The sequence below is a fragment of the Aquarana catesbeiana genome, linkage group LG02 (genome assembly GCF_042186555.1).
Source record: "Aquarana catesbeiana isolate 2022-GZ linkage group LG02, ASM4218655v1, whole genome shotgun sequence".
NCBI classification, from domain to species: Eukaryota; Metazoa; Chordata; class Amphibia; order Anura; family Ranidae; genus Aquarana; species Aquarana catesbeiana.
This window is the reverse complement of record NC_133325.1, coordinates 6,898,652-6,914,357: the sequence shown is the minus strand read 5'-3', so window position 1 is coordinate 6,914,357 and position 15,706 is coordinate 6,898,652. Positions and strand designations below refer to the sequence as shown.

The 15,706-nt window shown below is 49.5% G+C and overlaps 1 protein-coding gene and 1 pseudogene across 1 annotated transcript in view; one reads left to right on the top strand and one right to left on the bottom strand.

Moving 5' to 3' along the window:
• The window catches only part of LOC141126579 (uncharacterized), a 927,381-nt gene that overhangs the window by 471,046 nt on the left and 440,629 nt on the right, over positions 1-15,706 (top strand). The window contains exon 5 of the mRNA XM_073612498.1: positions 13,816-13,818. Coding sequence (XP_073468599.1) covers positions 13,816-13,818 — 3 coding nt within the window. The remainder of the gene's footprint in view (positions 1-13,815; positions 13,819-15,706) is intronic.
• The window catches only part of LOC141126578 (uncharacterized), a 1,610,887-nt pseudogene that overhangs the window by 1,475,079 nt on the left and 120,102 nt on the right, over positions 1-15,706 (bottom strand).

The window sequence follows — 15,706 nt, the reverse complement described above, 5'->3', positions numbered from 1 at the left end:
GCTGAGTTCCCGGGTCTTTACACCCGCTGTGCCCATTATGAGGGGTTCTCACCATCCCTGTGCTGAGTTCCCAGGTCTGTACACCCGCTGTGCCCATTATGAGGGGTTCTCACCATCCCTGTGCTGAGTTCCCGGGTCTGTACACCCGCTGTGCCCATTATAAGGGGTTCCCACCATCCCTGTGCTGAGTTCCCGGGTCTGTACACCCGCTGTGCCCATTATGAGGGGTTCCCACCATCCCTGTGCTGAGTTCCCGGGTTTGTACACCCGCTGTGCCCATTATGAGGGGTTCTCACCATCCCTGTGCTGAGTTCCCAGGTCTGTACACCCGCTGTGCCCATTATGAGGGGTTCTCACCATCCCTGTGCTGAGTTCCCAGGTCTGTACACCCGCTGTGCCCATTATGAGGGGTTCTCACCATCCCTGTGCTGAGTTCCCAGGTCTGTACACCCGCTGTGCCCATTATGAGGGGTTCTCACCATCCCTGTGCTGAGTTCCCAGGTCTGTACACCCGCTGTGCCCATTATGAGGGGTTCTCACCATCCCTGTGCTGAGTTCCCGGGTCTGTACACCCGCTGTGCCCATTATAAGGGGTTCCCACCATCCCTGTGCTGAGTTCCCGGGTCTGTACACCCACTGTGCCCATTATGAGGGGTTCCCGGGTCTGTACACCCGCTGTGCCCATTATGAGGGGTTCCCACCATCCCTGTGCTGAGTTCCCGGGTTTGTACACCCGCTGTGCCCATTATGAGGGGCTTCCTCACTTTTCATAACAATTACGAATGTTCTTTATGAATTTGGATCCGAAATTCGTAAACGAAATTTCGTATTTCGTACAGAATTCATATGCATAAAAATTTGTATTTCAGATTCATACAAAACTAATCACACATGTCTAGTGGGGGGTCAGACAACACACGGGGGATCACCTTCTGTTGTATATCCACAGAAATCACCCAGCACGCTGGCAGATTGTCAGGAGAACCCCAAGTTCCCAGCCCAGACAGGGGTAACAGCTGTATAACAGCACACACACTCTATTATCCCACCACTGCCACACACATGACAAGGATGGAAGACCACGGGAACTAGAAAACCAGGAGAGGACCTTGTATGGTGGAGGAGGGAAGGAGAGGGAGATTATTGTGATAGACTTGGCACAGCCTGAAATAAATCTGACCACCGATAGAGGGAGACTCCACACATATCTAGCTGGCTGACCACACACAGGCAGATAGAAATCTTACATACAATCTGGTGCACTATGAGGGTTGGGGATCAGTCTAGTAATCAGCACACACTTCTGGGGTTCCTCAGGCTCCCCTACAAGCTAGAATCTTCCTGTTACTCCCTCTTCCCACTATCCATGTACACCCCACACCAGACACACAACATGGGGGAAGTGAGGGGACGGTGAGAAGTGGGGTGGACAGGGGGGCAATTTGGGGGAAGTGGAGGGGACAGGTGGGCAGTGAGAAGTAAGTGGGAGGAAAAAAATCCCATTATCTGTGGTCAGTGGGGGGGGGGGGTATTATTTGATAAAATATATAGTGATCACTGAGGGGAAATGTTGAGAATTTGAAAAAAAGGGGAACATAGGTGCTCAGTGGTGGGACAGGGGAGCAAGAGGATGGAAAGGGGGCATTGAGGATACAGAGGGGCATTGGGGGGGAAGACATTGAAGAGGGTGGAGACAGAGGGGTGGATGGAGGTCAGTGAGGGAACAGAGGGCTGTACAGGGGAGCAGTGGGGGCAGAAGTGGGACAGAGGGGATGGACAAGGGGCAGGGATAGGACAGAGGGGTGTGTAGGGACAGAGGGCTGAACAGGGGGGCAATGGGGGAACATTGGGGAGTGGGGGGAGACAGAGGGGAAGTGGGGGACACAGGTGTAGATGGGGGCTAGAGGGGAGGACAGGGGGGCAGTGGGGGAACAGAGGAGTGGACAGGAGATCAGTGGGTGTGGATGGGTTGCAGTGGGGTGAATTGGAAGATGAATACCTGGCTGATGATGACCTGTTCCGCAGATTGATGTGGAGCTCCTCTGATGAGTCTTCTATGGTTGGGGTCCTCTCGGATGGTCCCTCTTGGCTCCTCTGATGAGTCTTCTATGGTCGGGTGACTTCTGAATCTTCCCAGCACGGTGACTGGATATGAAGGGGGAAATCTCTCCCAACTCTCGGCTTCTCTTCCTCCTGCTCACAAGTGTCCACAATCAGGGGAAAGTTCTCCTCCGTGTCCCCGATGGAAGATGGAGGCTTCTTGTCCTGGCTGAGAGGTGTGAGGGATGTTCTGTGTCTGCACTACGGATGTGGGAAGACTCCAATCACATTGTGAGCCAGCTTCCTCACAGAGCACCCGGGGCCACTCTGACTACAAACACAGTGTGGGGGAGGGGGATCACACTAATAGACTCTCATTCCAGATTGGTCATTTGAAGAAGGTTTGTTGGATGTTCTTCTGGTTAGTGGAGGGAAATCAACGTTGATTATTGAGTGCAGTGAGGACAAGATTGGGAGGAGCAGGATGGGGAATTTTTCTCTAAGGAATGAATTTCTAGCAGTGAATGTGGTTTTCATTCAGTAAATTCCATTCATTTCAAAATGAGATGATAAAAGGAAATGAAATGTTGAACTCCTTCTGATCGCCATTCATCAATCCATGGAATGTAGTGAGAAGATTTCTCCAAATTCTCCTTCAATAATCTCCTAGTGTATGAGGAGCTTTCCCTTTCTTGTGTCCTCTTCCTTCCTCCCCTGATCACACTGGTGTCTTCAGAGAGATCCGGAGCTGAGCTATCACATCTCTCAGGACTCTCACACAAGCCTAACGCTGACCACACACTATACAATCTACTTAAGAATTTCCAATACTATGTAATAGGAGGACACACCCAAACCTTCCATTCAGTGTGTATGGGATCGGGCAGATCCTTGTACTATGTAGATGATGGAAGATGGAAAGGAGATTGTACAATCAGATTGTATAGTGTATGGTCACCTTTAGGGCTCATTCACACCAACAGTTACTCTGGACATACACGAGGAGATTTACAAATGAACATCTGTATGAACATTGACACCAAAGTCTCCTCAGTACCTCCAATGATGAATGTTGTTCTCATTACTTGGAAACAATCGTGTGTTTGGAATGATTGGACTTTCCTGAATGAAATCTCATTCACTGCTAGAAATTTCTTCATTCCAGAAACATTTTCCATCCGACTCCTTCCAATTTCCTCATCACCGCCATCACACACTTCCATTTCCCTCCACTAACCATAAGAGAATGGAGGGAAGGATCTTCCAATGAAAAGATTGGAAGGAGATTGTACGAGTGTATGGGCAGCTGAACAAGGGGATGTTCCCGATGTTCTATGGCTTCCGTCACCATCAAAGAAAACAATGTGAGAATTCTATAGAAGAGAGCCTAACACCTCATTACACCACACAACAGCGCCCCCACACTGCACACCAGAGAACACGCATTATACACACAATACCATGGGCTGTGTGCTGTGACTGAGCCCCAATGTTACCACCCCCTCCCCTCCCCCTCTACTGGAATTGTCCAATCCTGTCCTCTAATATTAGAGAGAGTGTCTGTACTGCTCATTATATGTAACCGCCCCTCCCCCATACACATCCTTCCCCGACTTCTCACCCCTCCCCCATACACAGCCCTCCCCACCTTCTCATCCCTCCCCATACACATCCCTCCCCACCTTCTTACCCCTCCCCCATACACAGCCCTCCCCACCTTCTCACCCCTCCCCACCTTCTCACCCCTCCCCCATATACAGCCCTCCCCACCTTCTCACCCCTCCCCCATACGCAAACCTCCCCGACTTCCCACCCCTCCCCCATACACATCCCTCCCCGACTTCTAACCCCCCCTGCCCCATACACACCCCCCCGACTTCTCTCCCCTCCCCCCATATACATCCCTCCCCAACTTCTCACCCCTCCCCCATACACACCCCTCCCCGACTTCTCTCCCCTCCCCCCATACACATCCCTCCCCAACTTCTCACCCCTCCCCACCTTCTCACCCCCCTATACAGATTTCTCCCCGGCTTCTAACCCCTCTCCCATACACATCCCTCCCCGACTTCTCATCCCTCACCCATACACAGCCCTCCCTGACTTCTCACCCCTCCCCCATACACACCCCTCCCCGACTTCTCACCTCTCCCCCATACGCAAACCTCCCCGACTTCCCACCCCTCCCCCATACACATCCCTCCCCAACTTCTCACCCCCCCTCCCCCATACACACCCCTCCCTGACTTCTCACCCCTCCCCCATACACAACCCCCCGACTTCTCTCCCCTCCCCCCATACACATCCCTCCCCAACTTCTCACCCCTCCCCACCTTCTCACCCCCCTATACAGATTTCTCCCCGGCTTCTAACCCCTCTCCCATACACATCCCTCGCCAACTTCTCACCCCTCCCCCATACACAGCACTCCCCGACTTCTCACCCCCTCCCCCATACACAGCCCTCCCGACTTCTCACCTCTCCCCCACACACAGCCCTCCCCGATTTCTCACCCCTTCCCCATACACATCCCTCCCCAGAACAAAAAGTTCTCACAACTTGACTAATTTCCCTGTGCACAGAGATTGCAACAGATAACCTCACATGTCACTTCCTTCACTCATACACTCCCTATAGATCACCTACCCCTCCCCCACACAAATGATCAATTTATCCAACTGTCCATCCAGTGCCTATGCTTTATAGACCAGATACATTCTAAATATAGAACCATTTATCCAACTGTCCATCCAGAGACTCTGGTTTATAGATTAGATACATCCTATATATAGAACTATTTATCCAACTGTCCATCCATCTGGTTTATCTCCCACACATCCTGTGTACACACTTGGTTGCTGTCTTTGTGTGTAGTGGTTGGGGGTAGGGATGAGCTTCGTGTTCGAATTGAACGCATGTTCGACTCGAACATTGCCTGTTCAGTCGTTCACCGAATTCCGAACGATATGGGCTGTTCGCGCCAAATTCGAGAGGCGCGTCATGGCCCGTAATTCACTGCGGCATCGCAGTGCATTGCTGGCTGATGATTGGCCAAGCATGCACTATGACCTGCATGCTTGGCCAATCACAGCACCGTCTGTACATAGAGCCGTAATTGGCCAAAGCCAGGTTTGCTTTGGCCAGTTATGGCTCAGGGGGTTTAGTACACGCCCCACACTATATAAGGCCGCCTGTGTGGCGGCTTTGTTTAGTGTGTTGCGGTGTGCTTAGAGAGAGAGAGAGAGAGAGAGAGAGAGAGAGAGAGAGAGAGAGAGAGAGACAGACAGTGTCATTTGATTTAAGTTAGATAGAGTAGGCAGGCGAGTCAGTTAACTGCACTTATAGTGTCTTGTGTGTGTGTATATATATATATATATACACACACATATACACCTTATTCAGTTTAGCTAGATCCGTTCCTGTTATTCTCTTCCTACTACTGACAAGCAGGTGTTTTTACAGTATTTACAGCTACCTGAAGAAAATTGATGGTGTTCTTCTGATCCTATTAGTCCTATTAGCTGCAGTATTTACAGTTAGTGTAGTGCGTCCTCTGCACAGTGTGCACCTAAAGCTACCTGGAGACAATTGCTGTTGTTTTGCTCCTATTAATACCACAGGCAGGCAGCTACAGTATTTACAGTTAGTGTACTGTGTCCTCTGCACAGTGTGCACCTAAAGCTACCTGAATACAATTAGTGGTGTTCTTCTGATCCTATTAGTACAGTACCACAGGCAGCTGCAGTATTTACAATTTAGTGTAGTGCGTCCTCTGCACAGTGTGCACCTAAAGCTACCTGAAGAAAATTAGCGGTGTACTTCTGATCCTATTAATACCACAGGCAGGCAGCTGCAGTATTTACAGTTAGTGTACTGTGTACCCTGCACAGTGTGCACCTAAAGCTACCTGAAGACAATTGCTGGTGTTCTCATACTAATAATACTACAGGCAGGCAGTTGATTCTGCTAGCTGCAGTATCAGTATATATATATATATATATATATATATATATATATATATATATATATATATATATATATATATATATATATACACACATCCCAGCTTTGTGCAGCTACATTTAACTGCAGGCCATTAGTATGTCTGGAAGGCCAACAAGGAGAGGCAGACAGTCACAAGCCAATAAAAGAGGGCAAACAGGCTCTGTGTCTAGAGGCAACAGTGCTGGTCGTGGAGACGGTGCATCCTCATCAGCACGTGGACACGCTTGTCTTTTTTTTTTGGCAGCTGGCCATGTTGAGCCACAACATGCGGAAGACTTGGTAGAGTGGATGACCAAGCCATCCTCATCTTCCTCATCCTCTCTCACCCAGGCTCAGGGTACTTTGTCTGGCAAAGCAGCTGCCAACGCGGCCTCTTTCCTCGGCTCAATGGCATCAGTCACTCCATCCCTAGCCCCACTATGTCCTCCTGAGGAGTCCCCCAAACTGTTTGACCACAGTGTTGGGTACATGCTCCATGAGGATGCCCAGTGTTTTGAAGGCTCCGCTGATGGTACCCAGCTAGAGGAAGGCAGTAACGTGAGCCCAGAGAGAGGGGGTGCCCAAGAAGGACAGCCTTCTGGCAGTTATGTTCCCCCAGCTGCAGCATACTGCCAGCTTTGCTCCAATGATGAGGAGGGAGGGGATGATGAGGTCACTGACTCCACGTGGGTGCCTGAAAGGAGAGAGGAGGAGGCACATCACCAACAAGGCAGGATGCCCTCCGGGGGGCAGCTTAAGGGCAGCACACCGACTGCACACTGCAGAGCTCCGCATGTGCAGGGCACTGCTGTCTCTGCACGTTATTCCAAAAGTTCTTTGGTGAGACCCTTTTTTGAGACGAGTGAATCAGATCCCACCACTGCTATTTGCAACATATGTCTCAAGCGTATCTCTCGTGGCCAAAACATTTCCTGCTTGGGCACCACATGCTTGACCAGACATATGTTGACCTGCCATGCAGTTAGTTGGCAAGCGTACCTAAAAGACCCACACCAAAGAACAAAGAGGACCTCTCCTTGCTCCTCATCAGCTGGGATCTCCAACCCCACTATACCTTCAGTCCTCTCTGAGACCAGCACTGAGAGGAATGAAGGTGTAGAATTAGGTTTGTCACAGCCAAGTACGTGGGGGCAATCTGCTATCGGTACACCAACGTCAGATTGTACCAGGCAAATTTCCCTGCCCCAGCTGCTGCACCGCCAAAAGAAGTTCGCTCCCAGCTATCCACATGCCCAGCGGTTGAATGCTAGCTTGGCTAAATTGCTAGCACTTCAACTGCTGCCTTTTCAGCTGGTAGACTCTGCCCCCTTCCGTGAGTTTGTGGAATGTGCGGTTCCTCAGTGGCAGGTTCCCAAACGCCACTTTTTCTTATGGAAGGTGATTCCAGCTCTCTACCGGCATGTGGAAGGCAATGTCTTGGCCTCGCTGGACAGGGCGGTCAGCGGTAAGGTGCATATTACCGCTGACTCATGGTCCAGCAGGCATTGATGGGGACGTTACCTATCTTTCACGGCGCATTGGGTGATTCTTCTGGCAGCTAGGAAGGATGCAGGACAAGGTGCAGTAGTGTTGGAGGTTGTTCTGCTACCATGCCTCCAAAATAAGACTAGTGGTGATTCTGCCACACCCCTTTCCTCCACTCCCTCCTCTTCTTCTTTATCCATGGCCTCTTCCTGTTTTGACTTCGGAACCAGCTGTGCTCCGTAGGCGTTCAAGGGGCTACGCAAGCACGCACACCAAAAGATGCCATGCGGTGCTTGAGTTGGTGTGCTTGGGGGACAGGAGCCATACTGGGGCAGAGATTCTGTCAGCTCTGCAGGGGCAGGTACAGAGATGGTTGATGCCACGCCAGCTTAAGGCAGGTATGGTGGTTTGCGACAATGGCACCAACCTCCTCTTTGCCCTCCGACAGGGACAAATGACCCATGTGCCCTGTTTGGCTCACGTCCTTAACTTGGTGGTGCAGCGATTCTTGGGCAGGTACCCGGGCTTACAGGATGTCCTGAGGCAGGCCAGGAAAGTCTGTGTGCATTTCCACAGGTCATATAATGCCAGTGCTCGGCTGGCAGACCTCCAAAATGAGTTTAACCTGCCCAAGAACCGCCTAATCTGTGACATGCCCACCAGGTGGAACTCAATGTTGGCCATGCTGCAGTGGCTGCACACGCAGCAGAGGCCATAAATGAGTACCTGTGCGACTATGGCACCAGGACAGGGTCAGGAGAGCTTGGTTTTTTTTCCTCCAATGCCAGTGGGCTATGATCAGGGACTGTCCTGTCACCATTTGAGGAGGCCATGAGGATGGTGAGCAGTGACAGTGCATGCATCAGTTACACTGCCCCCCTTGTCCACCTGTTGGAGCACACGCTGCGTGGAATAATGGACAGGGCACTTGAGGCAGAACAGAAGCAGAAAGAGGAGGACTTCCTTAGCTCTCTAGGCCCCCTTTATCCAGACTGTGTTCCTTTGTGCCCGTCGATCACACAGGAAAAGGACGAGGAGGAGGAAGAGGAGGATTGTGTCAGCATGGAGGTGGAGCCTGGCACTCAGCATCAGCAGCAGTCTTTAAGGGATCATTTACAGTCCCAAGAAACCCATGGACTTGTACGTGGCTGGGAGGAGGTGGCTGCGGATCATGTCATCCTTAATGACCCAGAGGATTCCAGACCAAATGCCTCAGCAAACCTACGCTGCATGGCATGGCCTGGAGAAGGTGGCCTTCTGACCGATGCGTTCAGATAATTTTTTTAGTCCGCAGCCCCAAGGTATGATCGGTTCAAGCAACCATCGCCAGCGTCTGTTTTACATGGTGCAGGAATACCTAGGGGCAAGATCTGACTTGGACACCTTTCCCACCAAAAATCCTCTGGGTTACTGGGTCTTGAGGATGGATCACTGGACAGAGCTTGCACAGTATGCAATTGAGCTACTGGCCTGTCTTGCATCCAGCATTCTTTGGGAACGCACATTCAGTGCTGCTTGAGGTTTTGTAAGCGATCATAGGGTGTGTCTGTCCACCGACTTGGTCGATCGACTGACCTTCATAAAAATGAATCAGTCTTGGATCACCACCAGCTAACAAGCACCTGATGCTGATGTAACCGAATAATTTTCTTGAAATGTCAGATCCCTTCAAGACTGCCTATGCTGATGCTGAGTGACTATCCTGTTATGCTGAGTGACTATCCTCTTCCTACTCAGTGATCATGCTGATAGCTTGTAAGAATATTTTTGGTTCTGGGCGCCGCCACCAGTGGCTAAGGCCCAATTTTTCAGCCCCTGTTTAACAGGGGTGTGTAATTACAATTTTTGATGCAATATTTTGCAGCAGGGCTCGTTCCTGCGCTCCAACTAGAGTATCTGTGAGGGGTTGCAGTGTTGTGGCACCAGTGCCTAAGACCCAATTTTTCTGCCCCTGTTCAACAGGGACATGTAATTACAATACTTGATCTAATATTTCACAGCAGGGCCTGTTTCTGCTCCCACCAAGAGTAACTGTGAGGGCTTACAGTGTTGTGGCACCACCAAAGGCCCAATTTTTCTGACCCTCTTCAACAGGGACATGTAACTACAATTCTTCATCTAATATTTCACAGCAGAGCCCGTTCCTGCGCCCACCAAGAGTAACTGTGAGGGCTTACAGTGTTGTGGCAACACCAACACCTAAGGCCACAATTGTTCGGAGTTTATAGGGCAGGCCCCTACTTTCAAAGATCCAACTTACAAACGACTCCTACTTGCAAACGGAAGGAGACAACAGGAAGTGAGATGAAATCTACCCATAGGAAGGGAAATTCTCTCCTGTAAGAGTTAATATGGGAAAAACGTGTCTCCTCTTCATTTTCAGATTCTACTTAACAACAAACCTACAGTCCCTGTCTTGTTTGCACCGCCTGTATACTGCTGTTCAGAGTATATAGGGCCTGGGGGCCCCACACCTTTCCTTATTTTAATTTGCGGGGTTCCCCTTCATATCCATACAAGACCCAAAGGGCCTGGTAATGGACTGGGGGGTACCCATGCCATTTGTCTCACTGATTTTCATCCATATTACCAGGACCCGACATTACATTAAAGCCGTAAGCAGTTTTAAATGACTTTTATTATTTTAAAAATGTCATTTTGTGCAGGGACTGTTCTAAGCACGGGAAACACGCGCCACTTTACAGGCATACTATAGACACCCCCCAGGTATGATATTTAAAGGTATATTTCTCTTTTTTTTCACTTTAAGCATCATTAAAATCACTGCTCCCGAAAAAACGGACGTTTTTAAAACTTTTTTTTGCATTGATACATGTCCCCTGGGGCAGGACCCGGGTCCCCAAACCCTTTTTAGGACAATACCATGCAAATTATCCTTTAAATACAGATTTTTAAAACAGCTTAACTGTAAAATCCTTTTCTTGGAGTACATCACGGGACACAGAGCACCATAATAATGACTATGTGGGTTATACGCTTACCTTTAGGTGATTGGACACTGGCAACCAATAGTAAGACGGTTCCTCCCATATAACCCCTTCTATACCGGAAGGACCTCAATTTTGTAGCAAGCAATGACGATCCCAGAAAAGAGGGGCGGGACCTCTGTGTCCCGTGATGTACTCCAAGAAAAGGATTTTACAGGTAAGCTGTTTTAAAAATCTGTATTTCTTTACCGTACATCACAGAACACAGAGCACCATAATAATGACTATGTGGGATGTCCTAAAGCAATGCACCTGGGGGGGGGGGGGAACACATTATCCCTAAGCCCAATGGGCCTGAGATTATAAAGCTGCCTGCAACACGCTGTGGCCAAAAACAGTCTCATTTTGAGATCTCACATCCACCTGGTAAAACCTGGTGAACGTTTGAACTGAAGACCAAGCGGCCGCTTTGCAAACCTGAGCCATAGACACCTGCTGGCATATTGCCCATGATGCACTAACCCCTCTAGTGGAGTGTTCTCTTAAATCCCGGGGTGGAACCCTGCGCTTTAATCCATATGCCTGGACAATAGTCTGGCGAATCCACCTGGATACAGTTGAACTTGTTGTTGGCTGTCCTCTTTTAGGACCCTCAGGCAAGACAAAAAAACAGTCAGTCTTCCGAAAGGGAGCTGACATTTCCAAGTAAACTTTTATCGCCCTCACCACATCCAGTGAGTGAAGCGACCTTTCCTCGATAGTCTTAGGGTTTGGAAAAAAGGAAGGTAAAATGATATCCTGATTCAAATGAAATTTGGAAACCACCTTCGGTAGAAAATCCGGACGAGGGCGCATGACCACTCTGCCCTGATGAAGAATCATAAAAGGTTCTTTGCACGAAAGGGCGGCCAATTCTGACACCCTTCTAGCCGATGTTATAGCCACTAGGAAAACCAATTTCCTGGTCAATAGGACAAAAGGGATATGCCTAATAGGTTCAAAGGGCTGACTCTGTAAGGCTGACAGTACCAAATTTAGATCCCAAGGACATAAAGGTGGTTTAAGCGGTGGCCTCAGGTGTGTTACTCCCTTGACAAAGGTTCGCACCAAAGAATGGAATGCAATTGGCCTTTGGAAAAAAAATGATAAGGCCGAAATCTGTCCCTTAATTGTCCCTAAAGCAAGCTGCAAGTCTACTCCTGTTTGGAGAAAGGTGAGCACTATTACAATCGTATACCTAAGAGGGTTCCATTTCCTTTTCTCACACCAAGAAATGTATGACTTCCAGACTCTATAATAGATAGCGCTAGAAACTGACTTTCTAGCGTTTATCAAAGTGGACAAGACTGAACCCATAATACCACGGTCTTTCAATAGTCTGGTCTCAATAGCCAGGCCATCAAATTTAGCAACCGTAAAGTAGGATGGAATATGGGCCCTTGACACAACAGGTCTGGACGGCAAGGAAGGACCAATGGGTCCCCTACTTCCAATTTCACAATCCCCATGTACCATGATCTCCTGGGCCACGCTGGGGCCACTAAGATGACCGGCTTCCATTCCTCCCATATTCTGCATAGTAAGTGCGGCAGAATTTGGATCGGAGGGAAGGCATATATCAGAGAATACTGATCCCAAGGAACCACTAATGCGTCTATCCCGACAGCAAGCGGATCCTTGGTCCTGGATACAAACCTGTCCAGCTTGGCATTGAATCTTGATGCCAGCAGATCCACATCTGGGGTCCCCCAGTATTGGCAGATCTGTAGAAAAACCTCGGGATGCAGGGACCATTCCCCTGGTTACAATTTTTGGCGACTTAGGAAATCCGCCTGCCAATTGTCCACCCCCGGAATAAACACTGGCGACAAAAACGGCACATGTTTTTCTGCCCAAGTCAATATATGATCTACCTCTCTTTGGGCTGCCCGACTCCCGGTACCTCCCTCATGGTTGATATACACCACTACTGTGGAGTTGTCGGACTAGACTCTGACAGGAAGCACCCGCAATCTGAAAGTCCAGAATCGCAGAGCCAGACGAGCTGCCCAGATTTTCAATAGATTGATAGGCAGGGTCTTTTCTGTCTAGGACCATATTCCCTGAACAGACGCTTCCTCTAGGACTGCTCCCCAGCCGAGAAGACTGGCGTCCGCGGTTACAACTTTTCAGGCTACCGGTGGGAAAGATTTCCCTCTTTTTAAGTTGCTGGTTCTTAACCACCAAGAGAGGTTCCATAGAACCTGTGGAGATAGAACCATGGGCTGATCCAGGGTTTGAGCTGACTTGTCCCAGACCTTCAGAATACTGTTCTGGAACACTCTGGAGTGGAACTGTGCATATGGCACTGGGCTGAAAGATGACACCATCTTTCCCAGTAACCTCATGCACAGCCGAATAGAAGGTGTTAGTTCTTTTCTCACCTTCTGTACAAGTTCCACTATTGAGGCGACCTTTAAGGGTGGAAGAAACACCTTTTCTTGGGCGGTGTCCAAGACCAGACCCAGATACACCAAGGCTTGGGTTGGACAAAGAGCTGACTTGTCCATATTTAGCATCCAACCTAGGTGTTGTAAAACCCGTATTGTTCTTGACACGTTCTGAACTAGCATGGGGTGAGAACATTCCCTTAGAAGAAGATCATCCAGATATCCTACTACAGAGACTTTCTGAGACCTTAGAGAAGCCAGCACTGGGGCCAGAATCTTTGTGAAAACCCTGGGGGTCTTGGCCAGACCGAAGGCTAGTACCACAAATTGGAAATGCCTGCCCTCGACAGCGAAGCGTAAGAACCTTTGATGTGGATCGAAGATCGGCACATGAAGGTATGCGTCCTTGATATCTATGGACGCTAAGTAGTCTCCCTTTCTCAGGAACTTTATTATTGAATGAACCGACTCCATGCGGAAGGATCGGACATCTACAAAGAAGTTGAGAGCCTTGAGGTCCAAAATGGGCCTTTCTTCCCCATTTGGTTTTGGCACGGTGAATAGGTTTGAATAAAACCCCTTGAATCTTTCCTAGTGCGGAACTTTTACAATTACCCCCTGCGTCAGCAGATGGTGTAAAGCTAGGAATAGGCATCTTCTTTTCTCTGGATCCAATGGGACCCTTGAGTACAGGAATCGGTTCGGGGGGGGATCTCCCGGAATTCTATTCTGTAACCGTATTTTACAGTGGAAATGACCCATCTGTCTTGAACCAGTTCTTCCCAGGCTTCCCCAAACAGCCGAAGCCTGCCCCCCACCCGTGAGAGCGGGGGCGCCCCTTCACAAGGTAGACTTGGAGTTGGGCTTGGGTGTCTTTGGGGCCCAGGGTTTTTTCTGACCCTGGGGTCTTTTAAATCCAGAAGGCTGAGGCCGTCGATACCGCTTAGGGGAAGAGGTACCAGGTCCTGGAGCATTAGGAATTTTATAACAGGGCTGCTTCCCCTTCTTTTTAATAGGAAGCAGGGCACTCTTTCCTCCAGAGATCTTTTGGATGTATTTATCGAGATCCTTGCCAAACAGGCGCTCTCCATGAAATGGAAAAGCTGCGAGTAGCCTTTTACATGGCGTTTCAGCAGACCAGTTCTTTAGCCACAAGACTCTGCGCATATGAACTGACAGTAACGCAAAACGAGACATCTGTTGGATTGAGTCTTTTAATGCATCTACCGCAAAACATAAGGCGTGAGGAATCTCCGATAACTCCTCAGCAGATTCCTCCTGGCAAGGTACGTTCTTTAGCAACCTTTTAAAGTGATCTTTTAGGGATTGGCAAATCCCAATAGCTGTGACTGCTGGCTGAACTGCTGCACCAGCCACCGAAAAGGAGGCCTTTAATAAGGACTCTAGCTTTTTATCAGCCGGATCCTTGAATACCTGGGCATTATCCACTGGACAGGTTACATTTTTATTCACAGAAGATATGGCAGCGTCCACCAAGGGAATGCCCATTTTTTTTCTGAACTTCTCCTCCATAGGATATAAGACAGAAAACCTTTTTGGAGGTAAGTATATCCTGTCAGGATGCTCCCAGTCCGCGAAAAGCACCTGCTCCAGTAACAGATGCAAGGGAAATGCTTGGGAAATTTTCTTAGGTCGCAAGGATCCCAGAGTAGAACAGGAGAGTGCAGACTTCTGAACCGGGGGTAACTTAAACCCAATTCGTACCATCTCCATAAGAGATTGGATAAACAATTTTTGGGAATGGGAGGCTGAAATTGGTTCTTCAGAACCAGAGTCCTCAGCCAAGGTTTCTTCAGCCTCTCCTTCCTCTCGGTCCTTTATGACCACCTCTTCCAAATCCTCTGCCCATTCTGGTTCCAGATCACCGGGACCCATCTGGCTATAAAAGAGTCCTGGTGCTCTAGTGACTCTCCACTTGGCCCAGGCTCAGGGGAGGGAGATCTATTGCGCTTCCTCCCCACCTGTGTTACAGAGGCAATCATGCCAGCTATTTTGCCTTCAAGGCCCGCTAAGGCAGATGCCAAATCATCCTTTGTAACATTAGCCGAGGCAGGTACATTGGTAGTGGCCACTATGCCTGACAAGTGCAATGGCTCAGCCAGATCAGAAGCCGCAGGTTCTTCAGGAGAAACTGAGGCTGCATCAGCCTGGGGTTGGTCACCTGTTTTTTATGGCGGGACTCTTACCCCTGTGCTTGCCTTGTTCCCTATACCTCGTTTTATGGAAGACATTGCTTACACATGAGGAAGAAAAAAGGAGTACTCCCCACAAACTACAACCAGTCTTTAACCTGTCACCGCTGTGTCCAAGACCACCAGACTCACGTGCCCACCACTCGCTCTGCTTCTTCCACACGCACGCCAGGAGCTCCATGCCTAAAAGCACTAGCTTGAGAGCGAGCACACGCATCAGCGATCGGCGACACGCCTACTGCACGGCGCATGCGCCGTCCTGACGCACGCAGCACACCTGTGATGCGGACAGCAGCGGCGCACGCGCACACTGGCGGCGCACTCACACGCCGTTGGTGCGCATGAGGCGGACATGTGGCACGCGCGCATGCGCACTCGCACGCCAAAAATTCTAAAAATGCACGCCAAACCGGCCTTCTGTAATCCTGGACATAGGATCAAGGTTTATACCAGCAGTTTACAAAGGGTATACATATGTATATATAAAATCCTCACCATAACTCACCATCCCAAGCAGCAGGGCCTGTCTTACCAGGCCCAATCTTCCTCCATCACGGAGGGTAGCGCCTCTAAGGACCTCCAGGGACCGGGTCCCCATATATTGGGG